Here is a 13,033-nt window from a genome sequence, read left to right as displayed (position 1 = left end):
TCATAGAGCCATTACCACCGAGGTCGGTGGTCGGTGGTCGGTTTAATACCGGGGGCCGGTATTAAAACTTCCAAAGATGGTTTGGGGTAGTTATTTAATCGTTTCACATTAATCTTGAGCTGTTGTTTCTGATTTAGAGTCGTCATAGAGCCATTACCACACAGGTCACCATTTCTGATGGCCTTCAGAATGTGTGACCCACAAAAAAAAACATGTTTTAAGAATGTGTGTTCCCACCGTAACTGCTTCCTAAAGGTGTTAACATTTCGAAAGATCGTTTGGGGTAGTTATTTAATCGATTCACACTAATGTTGAGCCGTTGTTTCTGATTTAGAGTCCTCATAGAGCCATTAGGCCTACCGCACAGGTCACCATTTCTGACGGCCGTCAGAATGTGTGACCCACAAAAAAAAATGTTTTAAGAATGTGTGTTCCAGGGCCGGATGCAGCCTGATTTGACTGGGGGGGCAGTGAACATTTCTGGGGGGGCATTATGATTACGGAAGGGGGTCGTATAATTCTTTATCTAACCATTATTTTCTTGTTTTTGAGTCTACTTAACGATCCAAGTGTTAATCAGGCACGGAGCCAGACGTTATACACATTCGGGGCTTAACCCAAACCCATGACATATCCTCGGTTCGATCTGATTCTGGACAGGATCCCTCACAACATTTTTGGGCATTCATTTGAGAGCAAAATAGTTTTTTGAGCTCTATTTAAAATAAACCGCTGCTGTTTTCCAATTGGTAAAAACTTTGTCTATGAAGGTGATGTCTTTGGCCGCGTTTCCCAGATTCCTTAAGAAGCTCTTAAGCGCTGAAACCTTCTTAGGAGCGCTCTTAAGAGCGCCGTGAAAGAAGTACGTGTTTCCCAGATTCATTCTTAGCTTAAGAAGATCTTTCACTAAGAAGGAAATGTAAGATCAGCCTGACCCACTCTTAACAGCCTTCTTAGCGACCAAACGCTCACTGCAGCCGCGTCAGGGAAAGTTATATCTGACACTCAAAGGAATACTAAAACCATGCGTGATGATAAATGTGCGCCCACAGCTGCAGAACACTGACGCAAGAAAAATAATAGCATAATAAGAAAAATAACGATATAAAAATAAATAATTGCTCATGTGTTCCTGTAGCTACATAAATAAAATGAATCATCATTACTATCACTCATTACGTTTTCACAAACATTCGGCATCTGCATGAGTTGACGTTAGATATAAAAACATCAACAACCCTGTGGTATTTCACAGAAATCTGGGAAACTGACAGGTGTAATTGAACTCGGCTGGAACCTCATCAAGAGATCGAGGCTCCACCTCAGTCTATATATAAAGGCGTTGCTGAAGTCCACGCAAGTGGACTACTCCCAACAATAAACCCACTACCACTACCACTACCACCACACATCAACTATCATGTATAGGGCTCAAGGCCGTAGCCATGGAGTCAACATCGGGGGGTACGAATTACATTTTTTATGATAATTTCTGACTGCGTGCGTGGTTGCCTGTCGTAGCGTAGAACATTTATATTTTTATATCAATATATTGGGGGGGACATTTTGACCAGATTTGAATAGTGGGGGGGATGTGTCCCCGCAATATGTATTATGATTACGGCCTTACACGGTGTTGTGTGTGATTCGTGCGCTGATAAAGTGGTGGGTGATCGATTTTCCTGGCATCGATTGATTTAGTTTCAACACCACGGCGGTGGACAGCTCCCACTAAGAGCTTCTTAAGAGGCTTCTTTGGCGGGATTTTAAGAAGGCAGTTAAGAACGTGTCTGGGAAACACCCCTATCTTAGCACTCCTTCTTAGCCGAACCCTTCTTAAGAGCCTTCTTAAATCCTTAAGAACGTTCGAATCTGGGAAACGCGGCCTTTATCATTTCTGGCTCCAAATTGTCGACAGGGGAAGCAGAAACAGGCATGTAGCTTGACTGAGTATTCTAACCAAGTTTGAGAGCGATGCCTAGGACCTTGGATGAAAATGCGCATGGGGTACGTTTGCAGAACAGGCCGCATTCGATTCAAACCATGCTCGCCTTCACCCAGCAGCGGTAACGTTGGTACCGAAAGACAGGGAAGTGATTCCACTCGGACCAGCAGGCTCTGCCTGCTCTGGAGTATGAGTTTAATATCCCTTGTCGCTGGGGCAGTAGTAGATGGTTTGGGATCAGGAATCGATGCATGATAAAAGGTTTTTCTTTGTAGGTACAAACATGCACGCAAGAATCGATGGCTAACGAAGCTAAAAGAAGCGACCACTGTTAACGTCTTTAATCCGTGTAGGCCTATCTCAAATAAAGCTTACAACTGAAATAGAAGTATTACATTCCAGTGTCTAACATTAAACACCAATGCTACACTTTACTATTCGTCAAAAGCCCTCCACAAAAGACCGATAAACAATAACTTCGAGAACAAGTGAGTGGCAAGAGATTCGAGGTTGATTTAACTTATATCGGCAAACGTACGTTTGTAACCATTTTGGCTGAAGTCAGAAGGAGCTTGGGGGGGGGGGGGGGGGGCGCGGCAGAAATCTGGGGGGGCGCAGCCCACCCCAGCCCCCCCCTGGATCCGGCCCCGTCGTCCTCCAAGCCGGAGTGTCGGATATCGGAACAGACATAGAAAGGGCCGGGTCGAGACTACCAAAGCAGGTATTTTAATATTTCCGTGATGATGATCTATATAAGCGTATTTACATATGATGAAAGACGGACAATGACAGCAGTATCGATCATCCTTAACCATAACGAGTCTCCCGTGGTCAGTTTCTGCACCGTAAATATTTCTGACTGTGGTAAGGAAAATCATGTGCAGTCAATATCCAGACAACTCGTTTACTTTCGTTCAGAAATGGTTTTATTCATCCATAAACGTTTCGTCCATTCCCCCTGCGGTTTGTATACACAAATCTAAAGTTATACAATCAAAATGTATTTTATTTGATTAGCCATGGGCTATTTAAGCAAATTGTTGACAGATATATGGACTGATAGATGACTCAGTTCATCGTTATTCTGAGTCTCATCTAGGAGGAGATATTGGCGCAGTGAATGTCTGTACATCACCTTGGAAGTCTCTGTGGAACCGAAGACTATCAATGTTAATCCACGACGAGCCATTAGTGCGGGCGTATACCGGTGGACATTATTACATGAACATACATACTATATTATCATTCATTAAGTACGTGATGAGATGCATTGGTGTCCTTCATTGGAAAGCATTTTCCTCAAAATTATTTTGTGTGTTTGTAATGTGCAGGTGATGACCTAGCTGCACGAAGGCAGGCTGACATGTCTGGAATAGACCAACCTCAAATCTCTTCCTCCCCCTCCTCACCAGAGACCGAAGATGATGAAGCGTACCTCTTCTACCACAGTAACACCAGCTGTGACCCTGACGCCTCTGAACCTCATTCAGATATGGACATGCTGTGGTACGGTCACACACTTATACAGCCACAAGTACAACCAGTGCCCTTAAATCAGACCCTTTCACTACATCGAGATCAGAGACACGACTGGATGGATGGAATAAATATACAGTCAGAGAAGGGGGAAAGTGGTTGGAGGTTTAGAAGCGTGTCAACATGAGACTGACGGCTGTCGTTTGACTCCAGCTGCCACAGTGTCCAAGACTCCCTGCTGAGCTCCAGCAGCTGCTTCACCAACTACAGAGGCATCCTCAACTGGATCATCATCCTCTTGGTAGGCCTCTCCCTCTCTCTCTCTCTCTCTCTTTCACTCTGTCTCTCTCTCTCCACCTTCTCTCTTTGTCTCTATCTATCTCTATCTCTCTTCCTCTCTCCCCCTTCTCTCTCTCTCCCTCTCTCCCCCTTCTCTCCCCCTTCTCTCTCTCTCCCCTCTCTCCCCTTCTCTCCCCCTTCTCTCTCTCTCTCTCTCTCTCTCTCTCTCTCTCTCTCTCTCTCTGTCTCTCTCCTCTCCCTGTATCTCTCTCTGTCTCCCTCTCTATCTCTCTCCCTCTATCTCTCTCTCTCTTCCTCTCTCTGTAACACCTGTGTTGTGTGTTTTTCAGATCCTGACTCACGCCCATCTCTTCCTGGAGAACTTTATACAGTGAGTAGGAGACCCGTTCCCCAACCTATGTAAACACACACACACACACACACACACACAAACACACAGATGCATATGTAACCTGTTTTTCCCCCTCATCAATCTTTACTGACTAGACATGGTTTCCTGATTGACCTGAGGAAGGTATTGGAGCACCTCATGCAGGACAACTACAACTGGCCATCTTTCAACCTTATACTGGGTGGGTGAGGGCGTCATAAACACCACCACTGTCTGTATATAAAAACCCAAACAGGGATTACGACAATGGCCTTCTTCCCCGGGTTCAGATAAAGACAAATCTCCCCCCCCCCTCTCCTCTCTTTCTTCCCTGTTTCCTGCATCCTCTCACGTGCAGCTGCTAACATGTTTGCGATCACAGCTTTGCTACTGGAGAGGAGACTGCAGAAGGTGAGATTATTCTTCATTTCCACCCCTGACCCACACAAATACACCTTCCCAACCCTATCCTCCACAAACACGCTTCGAACCCTATCCCACACAAACACATTCCTAACCCTACCCCATACAAGGCAAGAATTAGGTGTATGATTCTTCGACAGGGTAGGCTGTCCTCCAGCGCAGGCCACGGGCTGCACCTGGCAAACCTGGGACTGCTGGCTCTCTTTCCTTCTCTTGTAATTCTGCATGACAGCTCAATATCCACAGGTGCTTTAAATACTTGAATATCTCTCTCATACACACACACACACACACACACACACACGCACAGTAACTTACCTTTGAATTTTCCGGAGGTGCTGTTTGTCCTTTGAAAGGTAACCTATGTGTCCGCTAGGGGGCGCGTTCTTCTCTCTGTGGAGCTACATCACACTGGGTCTCAAGCTGTACTCCTACCAGGAGACCAACAGATGGTACCGTCAGGATCATGTGATCTGTCCAGGTCTGTCTGATGAGGGACCTAGTCTACAGCACAGTAGTCTACCCCTTAGAGGTTATTGATATAACAGAGTAGTTTGCCTAATAAATAATCCAGTTTCACGAATGGTTCTGTAGAGACTTTTAAGTTCATTCTCATGACTATAAAAGGTTAACCTGTTTGATAGCTGCTGATAATGTGATCTTGTTCATTTCAGAAATGTCTCTTCTTTTTCTGTTTTTATTTATTTTTAGGAATGGAAAAGAGAAGCATACTGCTGACAGAGGAACACCCGGAACACCTAACAATTAAACGTGAGAACCGTTATTATTGTCTGAATATTATACAGTATTTATGGTTAATGTGTGTTAAGGTGTCTGTTTAAAACAGGTTCCTGTACCTAATATGCTTAATGCTGTCTGTAACATTCTACTTCCTGTCAGACCTGTACTACTTCCTTCTGGCGCCTACTCTGTGCTACCAGAGAGAGTTCCCCTCCACACCTGGGGTCCGCATCAACATCTTGCTGCATAGGTTGATGGAGATGGTGAGACCAGATTTGACATAACCAGGCCTTTTCACTACCTGCAGCGTCTTGCTTTACCATCCCAGAGAGTGTTGCTTTATTTATCATTTAATTATGAAGCGAGTTATTAACAGTTATTGGGAAGTCTTCCAGACCATAAAAATAACACACAAAACAGATAAAGCATGTTTTTTTTTTTTACAAAAATAAAACCAGACACATTCTCCAGGTAGCCTCCTGAAATTGCTGTTCCAGGTTGAATCGATGTTTTAACAGTACAAGCAGCTTCTCCATGGTAACAGCCTGTCCTTCCAGGTGCTCCTGACACAGATTATGGTTGGAATCGTCCAACAGGTAATGTGTACTTCAAGCTATTACATTAGGGTGTATGTGTTTTGTTGATAGTCAAAGCCACATGCCACATTTACCACTCATTTGTAGTCTATTCATTTGTATTCGTTCTGAATTTTTGAGTGTATTTGTGTATCTCCCAGTGGGTGACACCCCTTTTCCAGCAGTCAGACAACTATTTCTCTGTGAGTGAACCATATTAAACATGTCTTCTTCACACTGAAAGCTTTACAGTCAGTGCACACAAAATAAATATAAACCCAACTTTCTCCACACAATTGAAACACATTTCCTTTCTACAGAATATGGACCTCACCGGTCAGGTTGGAATGTTGGTGGGGCTTGTGGTAAGGGTGTTATATGTTATTGTTTTTCTTGTCCTCTAAAAAAGAGACGGTAACCATGGTAACAGTCCAATTTCATTGACAGGCCCCTGCGCATTTCCTGTGGCTCCTATTCTTCTTCCTGTTCACTCACTCCTACTTGAATTTCTGCGCTGAACTGTTGTGTTTTGGGGACCGCAAGTTCTATGGGGATTGGTGGTCAGTTACATTCCTGCATACCCTCAGATTGCTTCTGTCTACTTGTATGTGGCTTTGAAAGATTAATGCCCTCTATTCCGTTCCAGGAATGCTCAAACACTGGCTAGTTTCTGGAGAAACTGGATTCTCCCATTTGAAAAATGGAAAAACAGGTACAAGTTACAAGTGTCTCTAATAGGCCTAGTCTACCACAGTATCTAAAAGAGGTTTCACATCCAGTTTTCCGCTGTCATTCACTTTATTTTGGTTTTTTCCTCTCTGTTTATCTTTTGAATGACTGTCTCTATCACACATATGAAGACATCTGTACACGCCACTGCTGAGACACAAAGTGTCTCCAAAGCAGGCAGAGGTACTGGTGTTCCTGCTGGCAGCTGCCTTGTGTGAGGTGGGATTACAAACATACAGTCCAGAAAAATATTTGGATATAGAGACATGTTCGTACGTAGGACCATCTGCATGTATTTGGGACAGTGGTGTGACAGGATCGGAGGGATGTACATGTGACTGAAACCAGCACAGAATGATTTGTGATCTGTTCGTTTGAATGTTTCCTGACACTAAAGTGAATGCAGAGAGACTAAACTAGAAAGAACCCTTTCTTCAGAAATGTGTGGAGAAGGTTCTGATTGATGTTTCCTTCTGTGACTCACAGTATATGGTGGCTCTGCCACTGCACAACTGTCGTCTGTGGATCTTCCTCATGATGGTCTTTGAGGTGAGGCACAGTTCACCAACATAGCGGGTAATGATTATTTTAATTAGGAGCTAGACATGCCACATGACAAAGATAATTGATATAAGTTTGTGGTCAAGATCTATTTCATGTCTGTCCTTTTCTCCTGATAGCTTCTGGTATCTGTCTGCCTGGAACCATATTTTAGGGGAAACTATGGCAACGGCATGGTATGGCTTTGCCTGTTACTGGGCCCTCCTCTTGCTGTCATGACCTATTTCCATGACAACTACGTCAGTCATCATCACCATCGTTTCGGTCGGTGTCGTCCAGGGCTGCCTGCAACCATTGCCACGTGAACAGACCTCCTCCACAAGGCAAGGGAATGTCCATGATAGACCATACACAAGCCCAGTTATCAGTCTAATAATAGAATATTGTTCAGCCAACGCACTGTGATTGATAAATTGTTAACTCCACTAGTTGGGTTTCGGTTGTCATGGGGTATACATATTATTATTATTTCTTTATTCCGGACACACAAAAAACGGTCCATAGCGCAATACAAAACATAGCAAAATACAGACAAATACAAGATAAAACACGTACAATAAGAAATGACTACAACAGTCAGAGTATACATAGTATACGACTTGTAAATGTTTTCGAAATTAATGTCATGATTTATGAAGTGTGTGAATTATGTATATTTTGTATATGTTGTATTAAAAACATAGTCCATTAGAATTCAAATATGGTGTATTGTTGATGTTATTGATAATTTGCACTTTACATTTGATTATTTCATGTTGATTCATTAAAAAAAAAGATTTGTTTCTAGAAAACGATTTCAATAAACTGATAAATATCTGAAATAATATTTGTATCCACAATTCATTGCGTTACGACTACTGAGAATCACGTGACAGTGTCATTGAGGCGGAAATGAAAGTTAACTAGCGATACCAGTGGACCACAGCTGAAAAAGGTATGGGGGGGACGTATAGGGAACGTGTCAATGACATAAAATATAATATGATGGGATGTGTGCCGTGTCTTCAAGTGTATCCCTTTATATAGGTCTGTTTACAACGTTAAGGATCATTATCAGTATGTCCTTTTAAAGCCCTCAAACCTATAGCCTAGCTTAGCATCAGCTGGTAAAATTCTCCGTCTTCCGTGTTTGTTTTTGTGCGCAGCCAATGGGTATTTAATAAAGCGGAGAACAAAGTATTTGGTGTTTGATCAGTAAAGATCGGTCAGCATTTCCTATGCTAACAAGATAGTTGTATATTTAGATGGCTACCAAAATATAGTCAGCGACCTGCATCAGAATAATGTACCTCTTCGCGGTGCAGCTTCAAAAATGTTTATCATCACCTTCATAAGCTCCATATAGCTACCTAGCAAGTAGCATTAGCGGTACAAGCTAAATAGCGCTTATCTTTAAAATGTTATTGTTTGGCTAACTACTTACACAGTTCCACCCACATATTAGAGCTGTGCAAATTGGGAAATTATATTTTCAGCCGAGCCATCATTAAATATGAAAAGGAACTTGCCAGATAGAAAAACGAACAATGTTGTCGAAGACATGCAAATAGCTTTGCAGGCAAGAACGTATATTGTGTTTCGTCTATTCAGACCACCAGGCTACATCTTTAAGGACAAATGTTATGCATCCAGTATTTATTCAATAAGGCAGAATTGGAATTAACGGTCAAATTAACAATGATAAAGGTCAGCGTTGTCCATCGTAGCAGGTTACGATGTATTCAGTAAAGGGTGACCTAGTCATGGTCCAAGATACTCCTTATTAGTAGTCTTTAGTGCAAATGTCGAATACGTACTGATAAAATCAGTTATGTCAGATTCCTCAATGTCTGTCTGTCTCAGGCTGTGATGTCATGGCAGCTGCCAGTGTGACCAGACCTGGCCATAGCCAGACCACAGAGAAGTCCCAGTTGACCTTGAAAGGTAATAAACCATTTAAAAACTTCAATCCCACGGATCTCTGTGTAAGCACTTCTATCTGCCTCCCTTTCCTACCTCCTGTGTACCATTTTAGTTGTCTCTCTATGTAACTCTTTGTCTCCCAATTATATCTAGATATTATCCTGAGGGTCTTCACTTCATCCTAGACATGGTTTACCAGCTTTGTAGCAGTCTTTTTAAAATCAGAACTGGATAATTAGATTAATGGCTAGTGAGGGCCTACAGGAACCTAGTTCTCCAGGAACATGGATGGACGACCATGATAAACGCAAACGTTCTTATCCCCCAGGTGTCAATTAGAGGGCGCTGTTTATATACGCTCGTGGTCCAACTCAGATTCAAAGGAGACGGGCTGTCTGTCCATGTCTTGCCACAGGTACATGTGTCTATTGTGTGGCCATCACGCGTGACCTTCCTATCTCCTCTCTGCCCCAGTGGTCTCAGCTAAGCCACAGTCTCCCAAGCTGCCCAGTCGTCATTCCAGACTCAGCTCGTTCGTGGAGGTGACGGCAGATGGCCTGACCAGTGAGACCAAGAAGACAGGAAAGCGCAGCGGGCACCTGGAGCTGCAGTGGAACGAGGACCTTACCCTGTGAGCGCAGCCTGCACCGCTCCGCCGCTTCCTACAGCGTTATGACTGAGTCTGTGTGCGTGCCTGTGTGGGTGACTGTCTTCTGTACCACTGGGCTGCGCAGGAACGTGACTCCTCAGAGCCGCCTGGACTTGAAGCTGTGGAGCTGCCACACGCTGAGGAAGGAACTGCTGGGCAGCGCCACCATTGACCTCCTGGACACCCTCAGGACGCATCACGGCAAGAGTAAGGACACATTTCCACACACAAACGCACCCCCTGAGGACACACTGCGGCAGGAGGAGGACACAAACACACAGCCCTGACTGAACTGCTAAGGCCGCCTTGCGTCACCAAGTGCTCTGATTAACTCACACTGACTGATTCCCTTCTCAAATAGTCCTAGACATAGTCATGTGACACAGTTACCTGACTCGGTAACACCCCAGTTAGAGTCCGGAGGCGGTACAGGACTGGTACACACCTGGCAGATAAACTAGATTCCCGTGTCTCACAAGGGATCCTTTCATTTATGTTGTTTATTTTCTTTTTTCTTGTAAAAATAGGAAATAAGGAAGGAGACGTTCTGATATTTGTATGAAATGGCAACACATTTCTATTTAGTCTAGACTTAAATTTTCAGTTTTCAGTGTTACCGTCCCAAATCTGTATTTTTCTTTCTCTTCTCAACTTTCCTCCTTCTCCCCGCTCTGTCCTCCTCCCATCCCTCCCTCCTTCTCTCGGCCCCCTCTCCCTGCAGTGGAGAATCTGCAGCTCAGTCTGGTCTTGCAGACGGAGAACAAAGGCTCGGTTGTAGCGGGAGGCGAGCTCAACGTCTGTCTGGACGGCATGGCTGTTGATCTGGGATCTCTGCCCAATGGCAGCACTGCAACAGACAGTAAGTCCCGCCTCACAGCACTCGCACTCACTCTTACACTCGTACCTATGCACACTGATACACACCCACACACACAGTCTTACACACAGCCATAGACACACTTTCATATGGATATACACACACACACCCTAATACACACAGACACACTTCTACTTGAGTACATACACACACTACGCAAGTCAGTGGGGAGACAGGCACATCCGTCCATGCACACGCTCACTCACACACACACACACACACACACACTACCTCATACCACTTTCTTGAGTTAGTTTTTTTACGCAAACAGAAACACTCTATAGAGATCCATGTACCCTTTTTTCTACTGTACTATATTCTGTATAAACTGCCAATACTGCTTTTTGGTCACCCGTGTCTGTCTCTAGGCTCCACCCATGTGAAATATGTTGGTCTTATTTGGGAAAACCAAGAGTTTGTTCTTTGTGACTTTACCACGAAGTTGCTAGCTACCATAACATTTTAACATTTTTGTGCGCTGCACTGTTTCTTGTTTGTACCTGTAGTTCTCAAGGGGAGAAGCCTCACATTACCTTATGAGTGGGCGGTTAACATATGTGTCTATAATGAATAACAACCTTGAGCTGGTTCAGTGCAGGCCGACAGCTTCCTGCCTCGTCTGTGTTTGGCCCTCCACACTGGGCCTTTCATGCCACAGAACCTCAGTGTGTCACCGTGAATGGACCCAGCCCCAGCCAGGGCTGGGTCTGTGCTTCTGCTGCACAAGTGTGGGTGGGTGCACGCGTGTGTGCATATCAGTATGAAGGTGTGTATTGTACTTTACAATGAACACGGCCTGCAAAGTCTCCAGTACAGTCCCCGAGCACACGTTGCTGCAGACACACACACACACACCTCTCACCCCCCTACAAACACACGCTCCTCCCCCAACACACGGTCAATCCTGCTCCCAGAGTAGAGACCATGCTCATGTGTAATTTCTTTCTCAGAATTGTGTAATTGAGTCGTTTCTCTCAGCTACCAGGGACAATCGGCCCCTGTGATCAGAGACTGGGAGGGGTGGGGAGGGGAGGGGTGGGGTTTCCTCCCCCCACAGGCAGGGTCTGGGTGGGTGGGGGGCGGGGGGGGGGGGGGGGGGTGGGATATGAATATGTGCTTTCTGCAGATTTGGTGTGTGTTGGTCTTCATGTGTCTGCGTTGTTTACAGTAAGGAGGGGTCTGTGAATAAAGGTATTTAGTGTGGCCTATGGAAGCCAGGTTTAATGGGGTTGTGTGTGTGTGTGCAAATGTGTGCATGCGCTTGTCATGTGTGTGTCTCTGCCTGTGTGTGTGCCCGCAAGTTGGTATGCCCGCATGTATGTGTGCACGCGTTGTGCGCATGTTGTGTGTGTGTGTGTGTGTGTGTTTGCGGGTGTCCTGTGTGGTTGTGTGCAAGGGATGCACGCGTGTGTTTGGACAGAGTGTATAAAGGCTGGTGTGTGCCTCTAAGGGAAGGTGTGTTAAGGCCCTCTGTGCTCCTCTGAAGGCTCTTCTGTTAGCTCGACGTTTTCCCTCATATCCCCTGGCTCTCCTTCTGACACACACTGCCACAGCACACACACACACACACCCAATGCCGCAACACATTAACTGCCCTTATGCACACACACACACACACACTTTCCCCAATAAACAGACCTTTGTGCTGCGAGGCAGAAAAACAGATCCAGACAGAGCTTACCTTGACACACATATAGACCAACATGGATAAACACATGTGCTTGTATCCATGTTCACACACACACACACACACACACATCACAGTAGTCAGAGCACATAAAATCAACATAGGATGCATGTCAGAGTCGATTTAAGTTGCTTTAACCATATGGAAATATTGTTAAATAACGTTTTTGGGACTCCAAACTGTTAGAAGGGGTGGGCGGCAGAGTATTTGTGCATAAGGTGGGGGATTCTCAAAAAGCACTGGCTCTTCGTGGTACACAAGGCCTGTGCCATTGTGGCACAACCTGATGAAGTACATTTTCAGTAAACCGGAGGTAAAAATGCACCTTCGAGATCTTCTCCAAATCACTCGGCGACTTAGCAAGCACGCTAACACAAACAAACTCGGGGCCTGTCTCCTCATGTCTGCTCGTCGGGATGAGGGCTCGCTGGGGCGTGCGAGCCGACGACAGCAGCCCAGACTGATGTCATTAGAGAGTGAGCTCTGGGGAGTATGACACAATGCTTGGTCCTGGGACGGGGTGTTTATTTGGCCTGGCCCCACAAGCAGGCCTTTCATACAGGGGAGATAGGACTGGTCCCTGTAATGGCTGCCACGCTGGCTCGCCCTCTCACTCACGACCTCTCTGCATTAGGAGATCTATAAACACCACGGCTGTTTGAAGCCGTCATGGTCTGAGTGTGTATCGCACATGCAGGCTGATCGCTCCCGTGAATGTGGATGTGTTTGACTAAGTATGTGTGCGTTGGAGAAAATAATGAAAAGCATGTTAGCGGTCTGTGGTTTCAGACCAGTGAA

At 45.1% G+C, this 13,033-nt stretch overlaps 2 protein-coding genes across 6 annotated transcripts in view; both read left to right on the top strand.

Moving 5' to 3' along the window:
* Positions 1-2,624: 2,624 nt before the first annotated feature.
* Positions 2,625-7,842, top strand: LOC146258265 (diacylglycerol O-acyltransferase 1-like). 3 transcript variants are annotated; one of them, XM_084672496.1, is made up of 18 exons: positions 2,625-3,152; positions 3,277-3,451; positions 3,635-3,722; positions 4,051-4,091; positions 4,208-4,293; positions 4,450-4,502; positions 4,655-4,760; positions 4,891-4,995; positions 5,226-5,285; positions 5,415-5,518; positions 5,813-5,851; positions 5,992-6,033; positions 6,151-6,195; positions 6,278-6,390; positions 6,477-6,542; positions 6,691-6,778; positions 7,046-7,108; positions 7,275-7,842. In XM_084672496.1, exons 1-18 carry the CDS (start codon positions 3,113-3,115, stop codon positions 7,350-7,352), a joined length of 1,392 nt encoding a protein of 463 aa, XP_084528622.1. In that variant the 5' UTR covers positions 2,625-3,112; the 3' UTR covers positions 7,353-7,842. The 3 variants fall into 3 exon arrangements, with proteins under 3 accessions (XP_084528622.1, XP_084528623.1, XP_084528621.1); XM_084672497.1 differs by having other exon boundaries at positions 2,626-3,152; positions 7,046-7,135; positions 7,240-7,320; XM_084672495.1 differs by having other exon boundaries at positions 2,628-3,152; positions 7,240-7,842.
* Positions 7,843-7,988: 146 nt separating this feature from the next.
* Positions 7,989-13,033, top strand: part of wwp2 (WW domain containing E3 ubiquitin protein ligase 2) — a 25,831-nt gene continuing 20,786 nt past the window's right edge. For 2 of the 3 annotated variants that reach the window (XM_084671924.1, XM_084671922.1), the window contains exons 1-5: positions 7,989-8,054; positions 8,963-9,043; positions 9,497-9,653; positions 9,757-9,878; positions 10,393-10,530. In XM_084671924.1, coding sequence (XP_084528050.1) covers positions 8,974-9,043; positions 9,497-9,653; positions 9,757-9,878; positions 10,393-10,530 — 487 coding nt within the window. In that variant the 5' untranslated portion in view covers positions 7,989-8,054; positions 8,963-8,973. Of the gene's footprint in view, positions 8,055-8,937; positions 9,044-9,496; positions 9,654-9,756; positions 9,879-10,392; positions 10,531-13,033 lie in introns of all 3 variants that reach the window. The other variant, XM_084671923.1, reaches the window with a different exon arrangement.

This window comes from Hypomesus nipponensis, chromosome 14 (genome assembly GCF_054491055.1).
Source record: "Hypomesus nipponensis isolate SF chromosome 14, ASM5449105v1, whole genome shotgun sequence".
Classification (NCBI taxonomy): Eukaryota; Metazoa; Chordata; class Actinopteri; order Osmeriformes; family Osmeridae; genus Hypomesus; species Hypomesus nipponensis.
This window is presented reverse-complemented; position numbering and strand designations above follow the sequence as displayed.

Coding starts and splice junctions, on each gene's coding strand:
- LOC146258265 (XM_084672495.1), top strand. CDS start 3,113: ATGTTAATCCACGACGAGCCATTAGTGCGGGCGTATACCG. Junction 3,452..3,634: donor TCAGATATGGACATGCTGTG/GTACGGTCACAC, acceptor GTTTGACTCCAG/CTGCCACAGTGTCCAAGACT. Junction 7,109..7,239: donor TCCTCATGATGGTCTTTGAG/GTGAGGCACAGT, acceptor TTCTCCTGATAG/CTTCTGGTATCTGTCTGCCT.